This window comes from Amia ocellicauda, chromosome 13 (assembly GCF_036373705.1).
Source record: "Amia ocellicauda isolate fAmiCal2 chromosome 13, fAmiCal2.hap1, whole genome shotgun sequence".
Classification (NCBI taxonomy): domain Eukaryota; kingdom Metazoa; phylum Chordata; class Actinopteri; order Amiiformes; family Amiidae; genus Amia; species Amia ocellicauda.
This window is the reverse complement of record NC_089862.1, coordinates 24,319,990-24,339,142: the sequence shown is the minus strand read 5'-3', so window position 1 is coordinate 24,339,142 and position 19,153 is coordinate 24,319,990. Positions and strand designations below refer to the sequence as shown.

Below are 19,153 nucleotides of genomic sequence, written 5' to 3'. Positions count from 1 at the left end.
CAGACCCATTTTATTTAACACTTATTGACAGGAATGTTCAAGCAGGCCTTATTGTATGTGAGACAAGTGGAGATTCCTGGGCACATGGGACCAAAAATTGCAATTATACTCACAATCCAAAATTGCTGTGTGGGAAACAAGATGAGCTTGGTCACATATAGGCATGCTCTGAATGTTAGAAGAATATTTCCTCTTGTGTATTTGCCAGGTTGGGGATATAATGTTTGTCAAGCCATTCAAATATTTAATTTGTGTTGCTCTGGATACTGGTGACAGGATATCAGGATTGACAAGAGAGGAAGGAGGAAGGAGTGGAGGAATGCTGAGAGACGGACTGTTGGCTCCTGAGGTTAGCGGATGATTACACTGCCACCACAAGACTGCTAAGACTATATGAATATGACCACTAGTAACCTTCATGGTAAATCTCCCAACCCTAGACAGGACTTCCAGTTATGTGGATCTTACATGTAGTTGTACAGGAACAATCACTCCCATAAACTGATGTTTTGACTAGCATTGGGGAATTAATTTGTATACTGAATTGGACTTATTGTGTATCTATACTCCTCAGAGATTATTTTAGGACTTATGTAATTACAATTGAAGGTTCAAACTCAGATTGCTTCTATATGATATAGTCCATTTATAGTGGAAGTTTGAAGTTTCTCCGATGTCCATCGACTGCCACGTACCTTTGTTCCTGGTAACCCTGGTAACCCAGGCTCTCCTTGGGGTCCCATGAATCCTGGTTCTCCCTGAAGTATCCAAACAGATGGCAGACACAGTTTAATCAGGAGACATCAATTAAGATGGAACCAACCAAGAGTTAAACATAAACACATTAATAATGTATAGATTTTTTAAATGTATTATCACAACCTACTCAATCTCCTACTCTATAAAGGGGTTCTGTAAGTTGCACTTTGCTATAAGATTGAATTTTCGTTACATTTTGGGAATCCACAAAATCTCTGTCATAAAATATTCACTATGAACCCAAATTGCATTTATTTTAGGTGGGAGGTTTATTAGAGGTTTTCCTGATGCTGGGATGAAAGTCAGACATTGGCCAATTATAATATAAAAGTCCAAGCTGGACACATATGAGCTACAAACTATGATATGAGGCCAGCACTGGAAGCTGCCCAATCCACTGACACATTGGTCTCCTAAAGCACTACACAACTGTTTTCACTCAGATAACACTTTGATAAATATCAGTCATACAATGCCAGTCATTTGCAAGACTAACAAGCAACAAACCAAAAAGCAGTCAGCAAACTACCCACAAGCGCAAACAGCATTGCCCCATGCCTGCTAGCATTGATTCCTTTAGCACAGGCATATTGATCATTTGATCATTTGATCAAATAGATACATTTTAGGTGAAAATTACCTTGAAACTTTGTGAACATTGTGAAACTATACTGTATGTTTTATTAATTTATTTTGATGAATCACTATAATGTTGTTCATATTATTAAAGTATTATTATTATTAGGCTACAGCTATTTGTGATTATTATTATTAGTAGTATTACATTGCTTTGCATTTGTTTAGGTATGATATTAGAGCAGCTTGGCTTTTCTGGGCATAAAAGATACACAGCACCCTCTGCTGGTTTTGTGCACACACACATTATATATATATATATATATATATATATATATATATATATATATATGGTATCAGATCAACATTCTTAGAATGCCGTACAACTCATATGAATACATGCTAAGAAACTTGTAATGGTTTTAATTCAAATCATTGTTCTATTTAAAAGTTGCAAGCATTAACTACATTTTTCTTTAGATTTGATAAGAAGGAAATTACAGATTTGTTCAAAGTCAGCACAGTGAGCCCAATTTTCACCCGTGGACAAACTGTGGGCAACCTTCAACTCTAGTCAATTTAGCGTGGATTAGGCACTTTGCCAACAGTGGAAAATAAGAACATTTGCATCAATTATCTATCTGTTTAATCAACCCATATGTGTCTTTACTGATTCATGTACATTTCACTATATATTTGGAATGAGAATATCCTGTTGAATCAATCAAGGTTGATGTGAGTATATTTAAAAATCCTAATACTCACCCTATCCTCAACCTCTCCCACCAAAACTAAATGTAAACCTCAATGTATACAAGTGCATCATAATGGATTGTGTGCTGAACAAAAATGATTCCTATTTAAATAAAAGGAATAAAAAGTTTTCATTTTAAATGTTTTATACAAGTTTCTTGGAAGAGAACTGAAGATAAGTTTTCCAGAATAATGAGAACAGACAAAATTGCAGTCATATGTCACAGCTTGCCAATCACAGTGCTATTTTTTTCAAAGTATTTTTACATTAGCTTTTATATGCACTTTCTTGTCTTATTGTATATGCACTTGATATCGTAATAAAATAATGAAATTCCTGCAGTGAATTAACTTTATTAAGCTTGGAATATGTGCTGCTCAGTTTCAAGGGATACTAAACCCATTCCTGAAAGGCAATCTTGTATTATGATTGTAGAGTGATAAATTGCTTTTCAATCCTGACGAAATGTTATGCACATACAGATTAAACACAGCATGTATCTTGAATACATTTGGCTGACATGAGGGGGAAAAAAGAGTCACATTGAAGGTTGATTGTACATTGAACAATGTTAACCTATACTACTCAAAAAAATTAAGGGAACACTTAAATCACACATCGGATCTCGATGAATGAAATATATTAAAAATCAAAATCTTTACTGTACATTGTGTAATTCATTGAGAACAAAATGACGTAACAACAGTCAATAGAAACCAAAATCACCAACTGACTGAGGGCTGGATTCAAACAATTAAACAATTGAAATCACAGGCTGTTACTCAGTAGTGTGTATGGCCCCCACGTGCCTGTATGCACTCCCGACAACATCTGGGCATGCTCCTGATGAGACGGCGGATGGTGTCCTGGGGAATCTCCTCCCAGACGTGGATCAGGGCATCAGTGAGCTCCTGGACAGTCTGTGGCGCTACTTGGCAGCGTCGGATGCACCGATACATAATGTCCCAAAGGTTCTCAATTGGATTCAGGTCTGGGGAACGTGAGGGCCAGTCAATGACATCAATGCCTTCGTCATCCAGGAACTGCCTACACACTCTGGCCACATGAGGCCGGGCATTGTTCTGCACCAGGAGGAACCCAGGGCCCACTGCACCAGCCCAGTACCTGACAGCAGTCAGGGTACCGTTGGCTAGCACGTGGAGGTCTGTGCGACCCTCCAAGGATATGCCTCCCCAGACCATCACTGACCCACCGCCAAACCAGTCATGCTGGATGATGTTGCAGGCAGCATAACGTTCACCACTGTGTCTCCAGACTGTTTCACGTCTGTCACATGTGCTCAGTGTGAACCTGCTCTCATCTGTGAAGAGAACGGGGTACCAATGGCGGACCTGCCAATTCTGGTGTGCGAGCTGCACGGTGCTGGGCTGTGAGCACAGATCCCACTAGTGGACTTTAGGCCCTCATGCCACCCTCATGGAGTCTGTTTCTGACAGTTTGGTCAGCAACATGCACACCAGTAGCCCACTGGAGGTCATTCTGTAGGGCTCTGGCAGTGCTCCTCCTGTTCCTTCTCGCACAAAGGAGCAGATACTGGTCCTGCTGCTGGGTTGATGCCCTTCTATGGCCCTGTCCAGCTATCCTCGTGTAATGGCCCGTCTCTTGGTATCTCCTCCATGCTCTTGAGACTGTACTGGGAGACACAGCAAACCTTCTTGCGACGGCATGTATGGATGTGCCATCCTGGAGGAGCTGGACTACCTGTGCAACCTGAATGGGCTGCAGGAACCACCTCATGCTACCAGTAGTGACAAGGACATGAGCAAAACGCAAGACTAGAGAAGAATCAGTCAGAAAGGATAAGGAGAGAGCAATTGTCTGTGGCCACCACCTGCAACACCATTCCCTTTTTGGGGGTTGTCTTGCTGTTGCCTCTCCAGTGTAACTGTTGTCACTTTCATTTGGACCAAAACAGGTGACATTGATTCACAATTGCTTAGGCTTCCTAACTGGACAGATTGATATCCCTAAAGTTCAATTGACTTGGTGTTACTGTGATGATTACATGTTCCCTTAATTGTTTTGAGCAGTGTAGGCCAATATTGGTAAGTCATCTCCCTATATTTTTCCCCTCTCTTTGTGAAAACAGAACAACTGTGAAGGTATTGAATAACCCCAGTTTAACCTTTTTTAAGTATTATTTTTATCAAAGTATTTTATAATATCTGTTACCTGATACCTCTACAACCCTATAGCTACGAATAAACCATTTAAAAAGCATTGAAAAACTGAACCTACACAGTCAGTATATAGCACTGAGTAGACAGAACAGTACAAATGATACTTCTTGCAGAAAAAGCCTGAGCTGGTTCTTTAATGTTATAGTCAACACAACTCTCTGACAGACATTTCACTGGGAACAGGCTGTATTTATTGCTTGAAAAAAGTACATATCAACCCTGGCATCCTAATACAATGACTAGTGTGTGAAATATTACCCCTTTCTGAATCAACACCTGACTTCTATAACATTTTCACTGCTATCTTTATCCCCTTTCACATTCATTTAGCGTTACTGATAGAACCACTGTTGCTAACGTTAGCAGCAGCATGGGGGATTTGGACTGTGTCTTTTAATCTGCCTGCAAACAGAACAGAGCTGGCATGAAGTACATCTGCACTAATACACACAACATTCAATTATCCATCAAAACGGCACCACTGCCATGAGTTGGGCAAATGCCACTAGCTCTCTTTAAGCTAGTTTTTATCAGAGATGGACATATTTTCCCTAATGATATCCTAGTTCATTGCTGTGAACTACAGGACTAGCACTGTGAAAGGGCATTGTGCCAGTCTTATCTGTTTCCATTCAGAACTCTTTAATATTACCAGACACAATGATCCACCAATGTTTGCATCCATATGAGCCCATTCATCAGAAAGTGTTTGTGGATGGTGTTGAAGATTCACAGAGAGCTGCACAATGGTAATTACCTTTATCCCGGGAAGTCCAGGAAGCCCTGGTAGTCCTGGCTCTCCCTACACAGGAAAAGTTAGAAACATTACAGACTAACTCTCAGCCATCACGGCCAAGGCTCCGTTCAGCAGTTACCCATGTAAAACCTGGTATGCTTAAAATGCAGTTAAGTGATGGGGTAATGCAGAGTACCAGCACCTTGTAGCAGAATGTACTCCAGTCATCATTTGGGCTTTATTGTGATGGGAAAGGTGGGATCATACACTGGAAATTAGTCTTGCTCATTAGAACGGAACAGAAAATGGGAGTGTTCAATTTCAGAATCCTATGGATCCAAAATGACTATATTCAGTTTCTTGCTGAATATAAATTCAAAGTCTATGCCTTTATCATCTAATTCTTCATTTTTTTAACCCTTTTTTCTGTTATGGTGGCAGCAGTTGGCCTTTTTTGCTGCAGTGAAGCATAGATTTATATGGCAGCGTTCCAGTGGTCAAGTAAAGCATCGCTTATTTTTTTATTGGAAGCATCCCCAATTAAAATTTTGCAGGGCCGACAAAAACAGGAAGTTACTTGAACAGTTATCTGCTTAAAAAGCTCGGAATAATGGTATCAGTCAAAGGAAGTATTTGATTCAGATTCTAGGTATTGAGGTAATACTGTTTCCAAAGCCCTGATGTATAGGGCAGAACTGAACAAAAGCACAGTAATCCTCAGTTACCTTAGAAATGCGCTTTCACATTTTATAATATATGAAAGCAATAATCTTGTAGCAAAGTGCGGGGCCGCGGGCGCTTATTAAAACTAGCCTTTTTGATGGAAGACAGACATTTCTTCTTTTCAGAAAGGTGCTGCAGGTTTCGATTCAAAACCAATACAAATTATAAACCTTGCGAGATAAGGCTTTTTTGAAAAAAACTCCACAAGGACATTGCACTGTGAGAATTACTGAATTGGTAGGGACTTTCTGAATTAATGCATTGCAATTCATATTTTACATTTAGCAGTCTTTCCGGCAGGCCTAGCAAAAAAGAGAGAAGAAAATTGAACTTGACCAGGAGGTGCAGGAGATATCCAATGTAATAATGCCAAGATTAAGCTGTGAATAAACAATTTAAGGATCAGTAGATGGTGATGAAAGCTAACAAGACTACCTTGCAATACCTTTTGAAATCATATAACCTTTTTGTGGGGATGAAGTACACAAGGCTAAACACATCTACTTGCACACAGACAGAGATTTGTGGTGGTGATGATGATGATGATGAAAAATATGAAGATAATTATTACTATAATTGTCAGGCCTGGGGCCCCTCATCTCAACATGATGTCAATATCAATGTCAATGTCATGCATTGCAAATGTAACACACTCGAATTAGAAAGTCTAGTTAAACAGCACTGGTGGATAAATCCTAAAAGTGAGACAGAAATTATGACAAAACCACATAATGTATTAGGGGTCATAAAGAGAGCATGACACATCTAACAAATGCAGAATATGGTCTTGCATGTTCTTTAAATAATAGTCACATGCTGTCTCTGAAACGAGCTTGTGCAATATTCTCAAAGGCTGCAATGTGTCCAGTTTCCGCCTGAACTAATTTGAGATGTAAAACTATGGTGAATTAATGTTGTGTGGTGCATTCATATAAATTGTGTAATTAAATGAAATCTGACTGGTTGCCTGACAGTAGATCCTGAAGGCTACAAAAACTGTTTCATCAGTACCAGAACTCAATGACACTGGGAAATTTGCTGTCTGGAGCTTTTTTGTGACACTGAATTTAAAGCTTTTGCTTATAGTCACATAAAAAAGGTTCCCTGCCACTCATACAACTTAATGAGGCCAGGCAAACCTAGGACTGACTTCATAAGTGACATATTGTGTACAAAGAACACTACAAAAAGATGATAAAGGTTAGAGAGTTTTCAGTAAAAGAAGCATGTTCCAAAAATCACATTAGTACACCACCAAAGTTTGACTTTTCAGTTGTTACTGCAGTCCCGTAATGCAACGATGCACAATGCTTTCACAGCAACTCACATTCCCAGGCTTTGTGACAGACTTTGATTTTCTGTAGCTTTTATTAAGCTTGCTCAGTTTAAGGTCTTCAGACAGATAGTTAATTGCAATTTTAAAATAAGATTTACTTGAAGCGAGAAAAAAAAAAAAAGAATCCCAGTTCCATCAACAGGATTATGATGCCCCACTGCACAACACACAGCATGACAAAGGGAGAAGGGATTGAAGTGTGAAGCTTTGGTGTTTTACCTTTTGCCCCGCTCGCCCAGATTCTCCAGGTTCACCCTGCAGGAAAGAAAAAGCAAAAGGGCATCACGCCATGGCAAGAACATGAACTGCGTACCTAATCAGGTGAAAGGATCAGCCACCAATTAAATAGTTATTAAGAGGGAAAAATACACAGAAAAACTAGGGAAATTCATCGAGACCAACCTTTATCCCTGCTGCAGAAGAACCTGCATCTCCCTGCAGACAAAGGAAAAAAAATTAAGGTATGAGTTGAACATAACTGTCAAGACTATAATGACAAAAAGGGAAAGAAAATCATTACTTTACAAGTGGAGCTTCCCTGTAGGGTTTACAAAAAGTATTGTGTTCGCTTATATGGAGGTTGTGACTTTTATTTTAAGTCTGTGGAAGGCATGGCTAAATGTGGGCTTTCAAATCACGTGTGAAATATATTGCTAATATAAGGGATTTTGATGTGTGTATGGATGAGGAGAAGTTGGGGTTAGAGAGTAACAAAACTTGAGAAAAGACTTGCAGACACATTAACACAGATGTGTGTTCAGTGAGTAATACAAAAAAAACTATTATAATTTAACAAAATCAATAATGAACATTTGCCTATGCTGCCATAGTGAATGGAATAACAATCTAGCTTGAGCTAAATGTCAAACAATATAAAACAGCATATTGCAATGGGTCAAATCTATTTATATATGGAAATTAAATACTGAATAAAATACTGCACATCGTACGATGCACATATTATTACTTACAGTGAGGGAAAAAAGTATTTGATCCCCTGCTGATTTTGTACGTTTGCCCACTGACAAAGAAATGATCAGTCTATAATTTTAATGGTAGGTGTATTTTAACAGTGAGAGACAGAATAACAACAAAAAAATCCAGAAAAACGCATTTCAAAAAAGTTATAAATTGATTTGCATGTTAATGAGGGAAATAAGTATTTGATCCCCTATCAATCAGCAAGATTTCTGGCTCCCAGGTGTCTTTTATACAGGTAACGAGCTGAGATTAGGAGCACTCTCTTAAAGGGAGTGCTCCTAATCTCAGCTCGTTACCTGTATAAAAGACACCTGTCCACAGAAGCAATCAATCAATCAGATTCCAAACTCTCCACCATGGCCAAGACCAAAGAGCTGTCCAAGTATGTCAGGGACAAGATTGTAGACCTACACAAGGCTGGAATGGGCTACAAGACCATCGCCAAGCAGCTTGGTGAGAAGGTGACAACAGTTGGTGCGATTATTCGCAAATGGAAGAAACACAAAATAACTGTCAGTCTCCCTCGGTCTGGGGCTCCATGCAAGATCTCACCTCGTGGAGTTTCAATGATCATGAGAACGGTGAGGAATCAGCCCAGAACTACACAGGAGGATCTTGTTAATGATCTCAAGGCAGCTGGGACCATAGTCACCAAGAAAACAATTGGTAACACACTACGTCGTGAAGGACTGAAATCCTGCAGCGCCCGCAAGGTCCCCCTGCTCAAGAAAGCACATGTACAGGCCCGTCTGAAGTTTGCCAATGAACATCTGAATGATTCAGAGGAGAACTGGGTGAAAGTGTTGTGGTCAGATGAGACCAAAATCAAGCTCTTTGGCATCAACTCAACTCGCCGTGTTTGGAGGAGGAGGAATGACCCCAAGAACACCATCCCCACCGTCAAACATGGAGGTGGAAACATTATGCTTTGGGGGTGTTTTTCTGCTATGGGGACAGGACAACTGCACCGCATCAAAGGGACGATGGACGGGGACATGTACCGTCAAATCTTGGGTGAGAACCTCCTTCCCTCAGCCAAGGCATTGAAAATGGGTCGTGGATGGGTATTCCAGCATGACAATGACCCAAAACACACAGCCAATGCAACAAAGGAGTGGCTCAAGAAGAAGCCCATTAAGGTCCTGGAGTGGCCTAGCCAGTCTCCAGACCTTAATCCCATAGAAAATCTGTGGAGGGAGCTGAAGGTTCGAGTCAGCTTCGAAACCTTAATGACTTGGAGAGGATCTGCAAAGAGGAGTGGGACAAAATCCCTCCTGAGATGTGTGCAAACCTGGTGGCCAACTACAAGAAACGTCTGACCTCTGTGATTGCCAACAAGGGTTTTGCCACCAAGTACTAAGTCGAAGGGGTCAAATACTTATTTCCCTCATTAACATGCAAATCAATGTATAACTTTTTTGCAATGTGTTTTTCTGGATTTTTTTGTTGTTATTCTGTCTCTCACTATTAAAATACACCTACCATTAAAATTATAGACTGATCATTTCTTTGTCAGTGGGCAAACGTACAAAATCAGCAGGGGATCAAATACTTTTTTCCTTCACTGTATGCATACTTATTCAATCTGTTTTGTTGACCTCCAATTCAAAACCACATTCTGACATTCATCTCCTTTTATGTCTGAAATTAGAAATGTCTAATGCAGATACTTTGCAGAAACTTGCTTTAAAACAGGCATTTGTCAATAGAACATTTGTATACAACACCAGTTGTTAACATTGTTAACCCCGTTTTGGACTCATTATTTGCTAATTCCTTGTTAAAAAATACACACATGCATAAATAAATACATAAAAGCTATGAAAGAAACAGAAATGGAAACTATTTGCATTTAAAAATGAACCATTGTGGGGCTGCTAAATGGTTGTTATACTTTGTCTGCTTACCCTTTTCCTATATCTTGTTGTATTTGCATTTCTCTAACTTATCACTGATAGGCGGACCTGAACTGGCAGTGTATATACTGCCAGCTAAGCAGAATAGCAGACGTTTTAAGTGAAAAACAGTAACATTCTGCTAAAACACACAGGGAAGGGTAGCAATTTTAATGGGGTATACAGCATCAGGTCAGAAGTACAAATTAAATTATACATGAAGGCAATAACAACTGGCTCAGGTTCCAGTTTAGTTGGAACTAGATGGTGCTGCTCAATTAAGATTTGTGGGAAAAACAGTAAGGAGCTAAATTTGGGCGGGTGCCTGTTGCTGATTCTGTGGTTTCAGTTCACATGCAGAGCTTAATCGTAAGTGCAGAGAGTTTTCGCCCTTGCTTTTATGATAGTCATTATCAAGCACTGCGCTTAAAGCATGCTTAATTGCAACATTTTTTGCAATCAATTCCATTAATGACGTCAGCTGAATGCTTCACTTTTTTACCATTAAAACATTAAAATGTTGATATAAATGTTTTCGCTTTTCATCACTAGCTCACTACTGAATTAATTATCACTCATACTATTACTATGCTCTACAAATATTGATGTATAATGCCTTGGCTAATATTCGTGGAAATGCTCACCAGTCAGTGCTAACATATAAATTGCTACAACCTGATGAGTACCTGTGCAAACAATGCAACTGTGCCTTTGTACATTTCTATGACAATCATAACTGCAAAGGAGATGTGAGGACGACAAACACACATCCTCAGTAACATGCACTGTCAAACCATTGGTTTCTTTTCACACTGAAGGCCTATATTGCAAGTAGCAGAAGCTCTCACTTATAACACCACAAGTTTTACAAGCAGCTGACAAGCCACATGGTAGCTAATGTATGATTTTTAATCCATCCAACCCTGGCAGTGCTAACGGAGCATCTGTACAATGCCAATTAGAAAATCCCTGTCACAGCTGGCTATGAATTACATGAGCCTTGATTTATTGACAACAGACATTGGTTTCATGTGTATCTGAATTTGTACATTTATTGAAGGTTATGTGGAAAGTGATGGTTGAGCAAGGTACAGGCAATGGAAGTTAATTTGTACAACAGATAATTGAAATGAACAGTGATTGTGAATTAGTAACATAAGATAAGGCATGTCTAAAATAATTGAAAGGTTCTTGAATGTGAATTTATCCACAATTAATCCATAAGCAGGGATGACTGCATAATTAGATCAGTGCAGGAAGGGCTGTCCTCAATGGAGAACCAATGTGAGGAAAGTTCAGAGTGGAAAGTAAGTAGGGACCAGAAATGCGTCAACTAAGGAACATGCTTGGCTAGAACAAGTCAGGTGAGACATTGAGGACATGACTGGATATAAGTGAACACAAACTACACTGAAGAACTGAAGCTATAAAAGTCAAAATAAGGTAATATTGTTTCCAGCAATAACTCAGGGTATAAGGTGAATAATTTTAGTCTTTGATATTAAGTTAGGATTTTGCCTAGAGTAAATAGTTTCCTCACTGTAAGCAGATATATAGTAAGTAACTGACATAGCCAAACGGAAGTCAAACTGGATTACGGCCAAATGGCATTTAATGGCTTGACCTAGTCATTGTGAAGTATGTAAGGCAAGCCAAGCCAAGACTGAAGTATTTAATTGATTGCTTTAAATTGCAAATTTTAAGGATAATAAACACACTGGCCTCTGCAAAGAACACAAAAATTAGCCAGAGGAAATTTCAAAGTGAATATCATATCATTAACAGTCATATCAGGGCACCAGGCAATGACAAGATACTTTATTAAACAAATAAATCAATACATAAATGAAAAAAGCTATATAACAAAATTGCTCAAACTGCACTTGGTTAAAACAAGTTTATAATAATCAACCAGGATTGGAACTGCTTGAAGAACCACTTTTTTAGTAGCAGAGCCGAAAAAGAGAAAACATTTTGTTGATAATGGTTGCTGTTTAGTATTTATATTGGACCTAGATTACAAACCCAGATTACTTTAAAGTAAGAGCTGGGTAAGTCACAACAAAGCATATTACTACTAATAATAATATCAATTATTTACAATTGTTATTGTTGTCAAAATAATAATTTACTAAAATGTGAATATTTTATTTGCATGTTATGTTTGATAAACACCTTACAATTAAAGAAACTGTATAAAATCAAATATACTTCAGAAATATACTTTCATTGAATATGACTGGCGGAAGAGTAAACTCTTTTCTGGTCCTACAAACAAAGATTTTCCACCTACTATCAATTTTCTTTTTTTAGATTAAACAAGCACGGTTGGATTTCTGCTTTAGACCACTACTAATTTCACACCCCGTTAAATACTTACAAATGACACACACACAAAAAGTAATTGTTTAAAGCTGATGCCATAAGCACAACAGGATATGGATTTAAATTATATATCACCCGAGTCAGCATTAGACACTTTTGGAAAAAAAAGGTTTACTGCTGTTACAAACTGTTACCCTTATGAAGGAACTCTTTATCTTCCTGAATTATAAAATCTCATTAAAAATACAGAAACCAATCAGAAACAAAAAGTTTATTTTTAGAAAAACGTTTGCATATATCATATTTGTCCATGTACGCACTCTTTATTCAATTTTATATTTTCAATTTGACACAGTTGGAGTCCAATGATTACCATCAGCCATCATTTTAATATGTTTGGTATTTTAAGTTTACATTTTTAAGAGTAACTGAGAACAATGTTTTGACTTAATTTTGGATCTGTATACGCTGAACTTTACTAAAATATACAAGTTCTACATTTTCATTTTCTTAACAACATTGGGTAGAGAATAGAGTAAAGCTTTCACAAAGGGACATTAGAATAACTTTTCAGTATTGTAAATGTACCCAATGACTTTAATCTAAACCATAGAAACTCAACACGGAAGAAAGTCAACACGGAGCAACAGCTCATAAAACAACAGGAAAAACAATTACCATCTTTACTTCCAATATTTCTGTAACAAAGTAATGAAAAAAAATCAGCAGTATGATTTGCTTTACAGGACAAGAATGTCTCAGACCATCGCAATCTCATTTTCTCAATACAGCACAGCAGTGAGAGCCATGTGTGGATAACCACAGTCGCGTGGACTGCCGTCGAGCCACACCACACCAAATCCCCTGCACGGCCCATGCAGACATGTCTTAACTAATTTCTGTCTGCTGGAATATGGTTTAATCAACAAAATGTATCAATGTCGAAAATCTTTTCAAAGGAAGGTTGTTGGTTACATGTTAATGGCAAAGGGCCTGAATTTTAATATCATAAAACAGGAGCCTCTGTATCCAGGGACATGAATAGACCCAAGAACAAGTCTTAAAATACAGCTGAATGGTTAAAACATTATTCTTAAATCACAGCTTAATATATTCTATTCTTGTGACTACTGGTTAGGATATGTCATTCGTTATGCTTTTATTCTTCTTCCAGTAAATAAAAAACAAACAGACAAAAATATTGCTAGGAGCTCATAGGAGTTCTGAGAAGTGAATTAACCGCAGTGTTTTCCCCAAGATTCAAAACTTCTAATGATCTGTTCTGAAACTATTTGATTCAATCTGGAGTCTTTGTTTCATTACATCAAGACCAAATCAAAGCTCAAAGCTATTACTAGTGTAGTTTTATCAACCATTCCCGTAGGTTAGACCATTTTTCCATCAGTGGAATCTGTTCTGGGTCTTTGCTTTCTCCAACATTTGTCTTTTGTGGCTGCAATACCCAATGGTATAAATAAAAAATACATACATATTTTTCCAACCTACAGTAAATTAAGATATATTTTGAATGCTCATTTAGATATAATTATAGCCCATTAAAATAGGATTAATGCTTCACTGTGCCTCCAAAATGATAATCTAGTACATGCACAGCTGTTGTTTTCTTTGAGCAGATAACCAGTTTTCTTTCCTTTACCCCTCACATTGGCAACAATCTCAGTCCCTTCTGTGTCAAACGTGGAAACTTGATTGTAATGATTTAACTTTCACAGCAGTGTTTTTTAACTCCTAAAAGACCCTTACTTGACATACACCTGCATTGTGATGACTATATTTTCTAGAAATCCAGGTTGCTTCCTAAAGAATGTGGGCATTTGATGCATTTTTGCAAGCTTTTACTCAACAGTAACTTCCAGAATATGTCTCCATGTATTTGTCCTGAATTACCATATCCATTGCCTCCTTTATTTTCACCTGTTTCACATGTATTTAATTCCTATGTTGTTATGTTCCCAAAACCACCATAACTCTCAAACCACCCAGTACATCTTTAAATTCCTAGAATCCATTATCCATTCTGTTTTCAAAATCACTGATTTTAAATGCAAAGGGAACTTTACTGCAGTACATATTTATTATTATATCCTACAGATGCAAAACCAGGTAACCTTGTAGAAAACTTCTGATTGCAATACACTACAACAGCAAATGCCTGTTTCCCATGCCCATTAAAAAAGCATGACCTTCCACATGTTCAGATTTACACGGACACAAATATACTCCATTGCAACTGTTACATTTCATGTATTGGCTCGTAGTTTAAACCACTAGCCTTAGTTAGCAATATTAAGCAACATAAGGGAGGTAATCATATATTCTGCTTGTTGATCTACAGATTGGAGTGCATTGAAGCCATGTTAGACATTTTCATCCAGACTTTTCTCATCAAAAAACTTGGGGCTGCATCAGCTCGTCCTTATTTCCAAATGAAAGCTCTTGAATACGGAATGATACATTTATGTGTTGGCTTTCTGTCCGAGCAAAGTAAAAGGGAAAAAGCTGCTGTTCTCAGTGATGCATATCAAGATGAATGACACAATTATGAGATTTCTTTTTTTCTTTTTGAAATGCAAAAGCAGTCTTATTGATAAATGATTCCCTATAAAGCTAACATGTATCCAAGTGGGAATAGTGTAGAGTTGAGAACCCAAATTAAAACAACTTATAAATATAGTATTTATATAGTGTATCATGCCTGCTTTAGCTTAACTTTCTGTTTCATAAGGGCAGCTTTTCATCAGCTACTTTGCCTTTCTTCAAGCTTGCTCAGATGGTTTACGTTAAATGTAACTGCTGCTTGAAAGATCGCCAGTTTCATTTTTAGATCAAATTTCACCAAAGAAAAGAGACAAGATTACAAACATAAGAAAGTTATATCTTACCTTTTCACCAGTGTCCCCTTTCGGTCCACCATCACCCATGTCTCCCTGAAATAGCACAGAAGATGTACATCAGTTACACAGATATTTTAGTGGTAGCCGAATACATGTGAAGTTCCCCATGATCATGTTCCTCACTTGATCACAATTTACTGAAGATCAGTGAGAGTCTTTGGATCTCATCTGGCTACATCCTCTTCACACCTACTGAGTTAAGTGGCAGATGTTTCTGGAATATTACACAGTCGTTTTCAGAAAACCTTATAATGGTTATTAAGGTGAATCTTCCTGTTGTTTTTTCTCCCCACAACTTGGTGAAACAGCAATGACAGTGTTTATTTCTCTGGAACCGTCTGCCAATGGTAACAAATAAAAGGGACAATTGTTGAGGGAATATCTATTCAGCCTTATTGCTGCACAGTAACCAGCATCAATTAGGTCTGGGGTCAGCAAAACAAATAAAAAACATCTTAATTTTTCTGTTGTTGTAGTACAAGAAAATTCAGCCTGCCTGGCTAGGAGATGAAGCACTCCAGGGGAAACACCTGATTGACAGAGCTTCCCTGATTGGCTGGGCTCCTGTATATGGGACAGGGACAGGGACGGGGACAAAGAATGAAGAACTATTGCTAAAGAACTGTCTACTGAACTTGACTCCTGCTCGGCTACTGGTTTGTTTGTGTTTTGTTAACTAACTGTTTAGAGAGACCCCTGTTCACAAGTTTAGGTAGGCTCAAGAAAGATCTAGGGTTTTGTTTGGTTTTTGAATGTCTCTGTTTTTTATATAATAAATCACCTCCTTGCACTGTACTCCCCTGCATCTGCGTTGCTTTTTCCCTAAAAACCTCACCTATAGAGCCCCAGGCACTGTGTCCACCCCATATGGTGTCACAATACATAGATATAGATAGATAGATGATAAACAGATTATTAGAACCTGATTACCAGTGATATACAGCACATCGTAGAGCAACATCAAGTGACATGAACTCATTTAAGAGTAGGGTGAATACGTCACGAGGAAAGAAAATATTGGAGCAGTAAAACAAAATCCTTACCTTTTCACCTGGTTCTCCCATTTCACCCTGTTAACAAAGAAAGCAATTAATATTAAAGAATTTTGTGAAAGGGGAAATTACTGCTGTTGATCCTGAAGAGATCCTATCTGTGGGCAAATTCACATTAAATTAAAATCTGGGGTTCACATTTCAGCTGCTATTTCTTCAGACAATCCCTGGGAAATATGCCCAAAAGACCTTTTTAAATGTTTTTCGGTAATTTTAAATAAACACTTCCATACCCAGACAAAGTTTATGACGCAAAAACACACTCAACCAGACAAATGTAAAGACATCTGATACATGTCTGACTTTGTGGCACTTAAACTTGGCATTTAAAAATTTACAAATCATGAATCAATAACCAGAAGATTAAGTGTTGGTAACATATGTGTTATTAACAGTACAGGTTGCAGGAAAATTGTTTCTTCTCTTTGGGTTTTGAAAAAGTGCTTTGTGCAAAAATCCACAACATTTATTTTAAGAATGAGTAAGCCAAAATGACAAAAAACATGAAATGCAGTAAGATCAGCAATTATTGTGGAAATGGGTAAAAAAAAAAAGCAATTTTGAAAATGGGAAGCCAAAAATCTAGTACAAATTCTAAGATATTACCATATGTATGAAATGGCAGCACCTACAATGTTAAATGTTTTGACTCCAAAACCATAGGAGAAAAACAGGTTTCTTCTGAAATGATGCAGAAAGAATGCAAGATTGACAGTTGTGCCACAAACCTTGGCGCCAGGAGTTCCATCTAGTCCTGACAAACCCGCATCACCCTATAGATAATAAAGCATACATAGGCTATGGCATTAATTCACTTTATTTTCATTCATTCAAAGATGGCAATCTATGTGTGAGGCTAGGGTAGATCACGTTAAGTCAGTCATGTCAGTTTGCTTCATGGTTAAGCTCCCATCTATAAATGTACTGTGATCTATAACAGAGCCTACATGCACAAAACAGAACCCAATTGCAAATCAATAAATACTAGGATTCGCACACTATAGGAACTAGATCCAAGCAAGTTTATGTTGCTCCCAATCTAATGCTGGAAATGAAAACCTAACAAATGCTGTTAATTACCAAGCAAGTAAAGCTGCTCTAATAACACAGTGCTGAATGACAGTATTATCCAATGATTATCCTCTCAAACTCTCACAGCAGATGTGGCCTATGTGGTAAAATCCTTAACCTCCCCCTTGCACCATTGGGGCACCTGGCATCCTCCACCTCCAAACCTTTTACAACACATATTCAGTAAGGATCATAATAAAGCATGTTTTTTTGTCAGTTGAAAATAGACTACTAGATTCTCAATCTGCAAACTTCTTATCAACTCATAATGCTCATAATCTCTGGCTCACAGGGGACACAGATCAGATCTGAGGATTTCTAAAACAAAGTGACTGAAGTGTTTGAAATAAATGTTAAATTGGGTTTGGACTTGTTCCTACAAACCACAGTGAACCATTCTACAGCCATACCTCATCTTACATCGTCTGATGTATTCTGGGATAAAGAGGAACACTCTGAGCTGAATTTAAGACTGACTCAATTTGTTTGCTGCAATCAAACCCAATAGGTTTCCACTTCTCTCCAAGAAAATAAAATACAAGGAGAAGGTTAACAGCTAATTGCTACATGTGGAGGATTATGTTAAAGTTAATGTTTGTTTCTGGTTTGACTTTTATAAAATCTCTGGACTACCTGCACCTTTTTTGTATCCAATCTAAAATATTTTTGTGTTTGTTTTGTGGACTGATAATTTGTTCTTGCTTGCAGAGGTTGTGTTGATTGCAGGTTAAAATAGATGTAAATCATCTTGCCTCTTTTCAACTTAAATGGACTTAGATTGATTGCTTTCCCATTTCTTGCTTTTGAAAAGAAAAACAAATACACAAGCGTGTGTTGTGCACTCAAAAACAAAGACACACACACACACACACACACACACACACACACACACATTGTTGTATCTTTAGAGAATTTTAGCTAATTGCTGATTTTACATTATATTAAATAATACACTGGTTTATATTTATGCAGAAAACAGCTTATTTTTACCTTTTAACAAAGGTAATTAAATATTTGATATTAATTTTTTTGCAATACTTTAGTAATTCATGATTATCTGAAAACAGTGGTTTCTTTCAGAACTAGCTTAACCTAACTCCCTCAAACCTTAAAATTGTGTGGCTGCAATAACATAACCACATTTTTATACAATTTTAGGTTTGCTCATAAAAACGATAACAGTTTGAAATTTCAGTAGGGAAGTGACACATTTCCCTTTGTCTTGAATGGCAAAAGAGAGGCTATCAGGCAGATGGATCACAGTGCTGGAGCTGTGTCTGCCAGGTATACTTTGATGCAATCAAATATTTCCAGACATTAATGAAAATCAAACTGCAGACCTTGGTTTTCTGTGCGAAACTATAAAATAGACCAAAAAACGAAATCTGAGAAACAAACGAAACTAGATACTCAAAACAGAAGAACAGATGCACACACACACACACACACACACACACACACACACAAATAACACATATGAAGGAAAGGAATAAATTAGTCTGAATAATTTGCACTTGTATTTCAGGTCATATTAACCAAAAACAGTCACTAAATTAAAAAAACTATATGATTATATCTTTACCATTTGCATTCACATATTAATTTAAAAAAATACCAGGAAAATAACAGTCTTCATTTATACTTATAAAAATACAGATATACATGGGCATTGGATAGTATATTACTTACTGTGTATAATATGCTTTCATTAACAACAAATACATTACAAAGTTATTAAATAAGAGACCACAGATTGTTAATATATAAAAACAATAAAAGTATTCAATATTATATAATTTAACAATAGCCTCACTAGAACAAGCACAGCA

At 37.5% G+C, this 19,153-nt stretch overlaps 1 protein-coding gene across 1 annotated transcript in view; it reads right to left on the bottom strand.

The window, feature by feature from the left end:
• col25a1 (collagen type XXV alpha 1 chain) overlaps positions 1 to 19,153 on the bottom strand; it is a 175,094-nt gene that overhangs the window by 28,515 nt on the left and 127,426 nt on the right. Inside the window, exons 13-19 of the mRNA XM_066720245.1 lie at positions 16,982 to 17,026; positions 16,245 to 16,271; positions 15,190 to 15,234; positions 7,488 to 7,520; positions 7,305 to 7,340; positions 5,048 to 5,092; positions 696 to 758 (exon numbers count right to left, since the gene is read on the bottom strand). Of these exons, the coding sequence (XP_066576342.1) occupies positions 696 to 758; positions 5,048 to 5,092; positions 7,305 to 7,340; positions 7,488 to 7,520; positions 15,190 to 15,234; positions 16,245 to 16,271; positions 16,982 to 17,026 (294 nt within the window). The remainder of the gene's footprint in view (positions 1 to 695; positions 759 to 5,047; positions 5,093 to 7,304; positions 7,341 to 7,487; positions 7,521 to 15,189; positions 15,235 to 16,244; positions 16,272 to 16,981; positions 17,027 to 19,153) is intronic.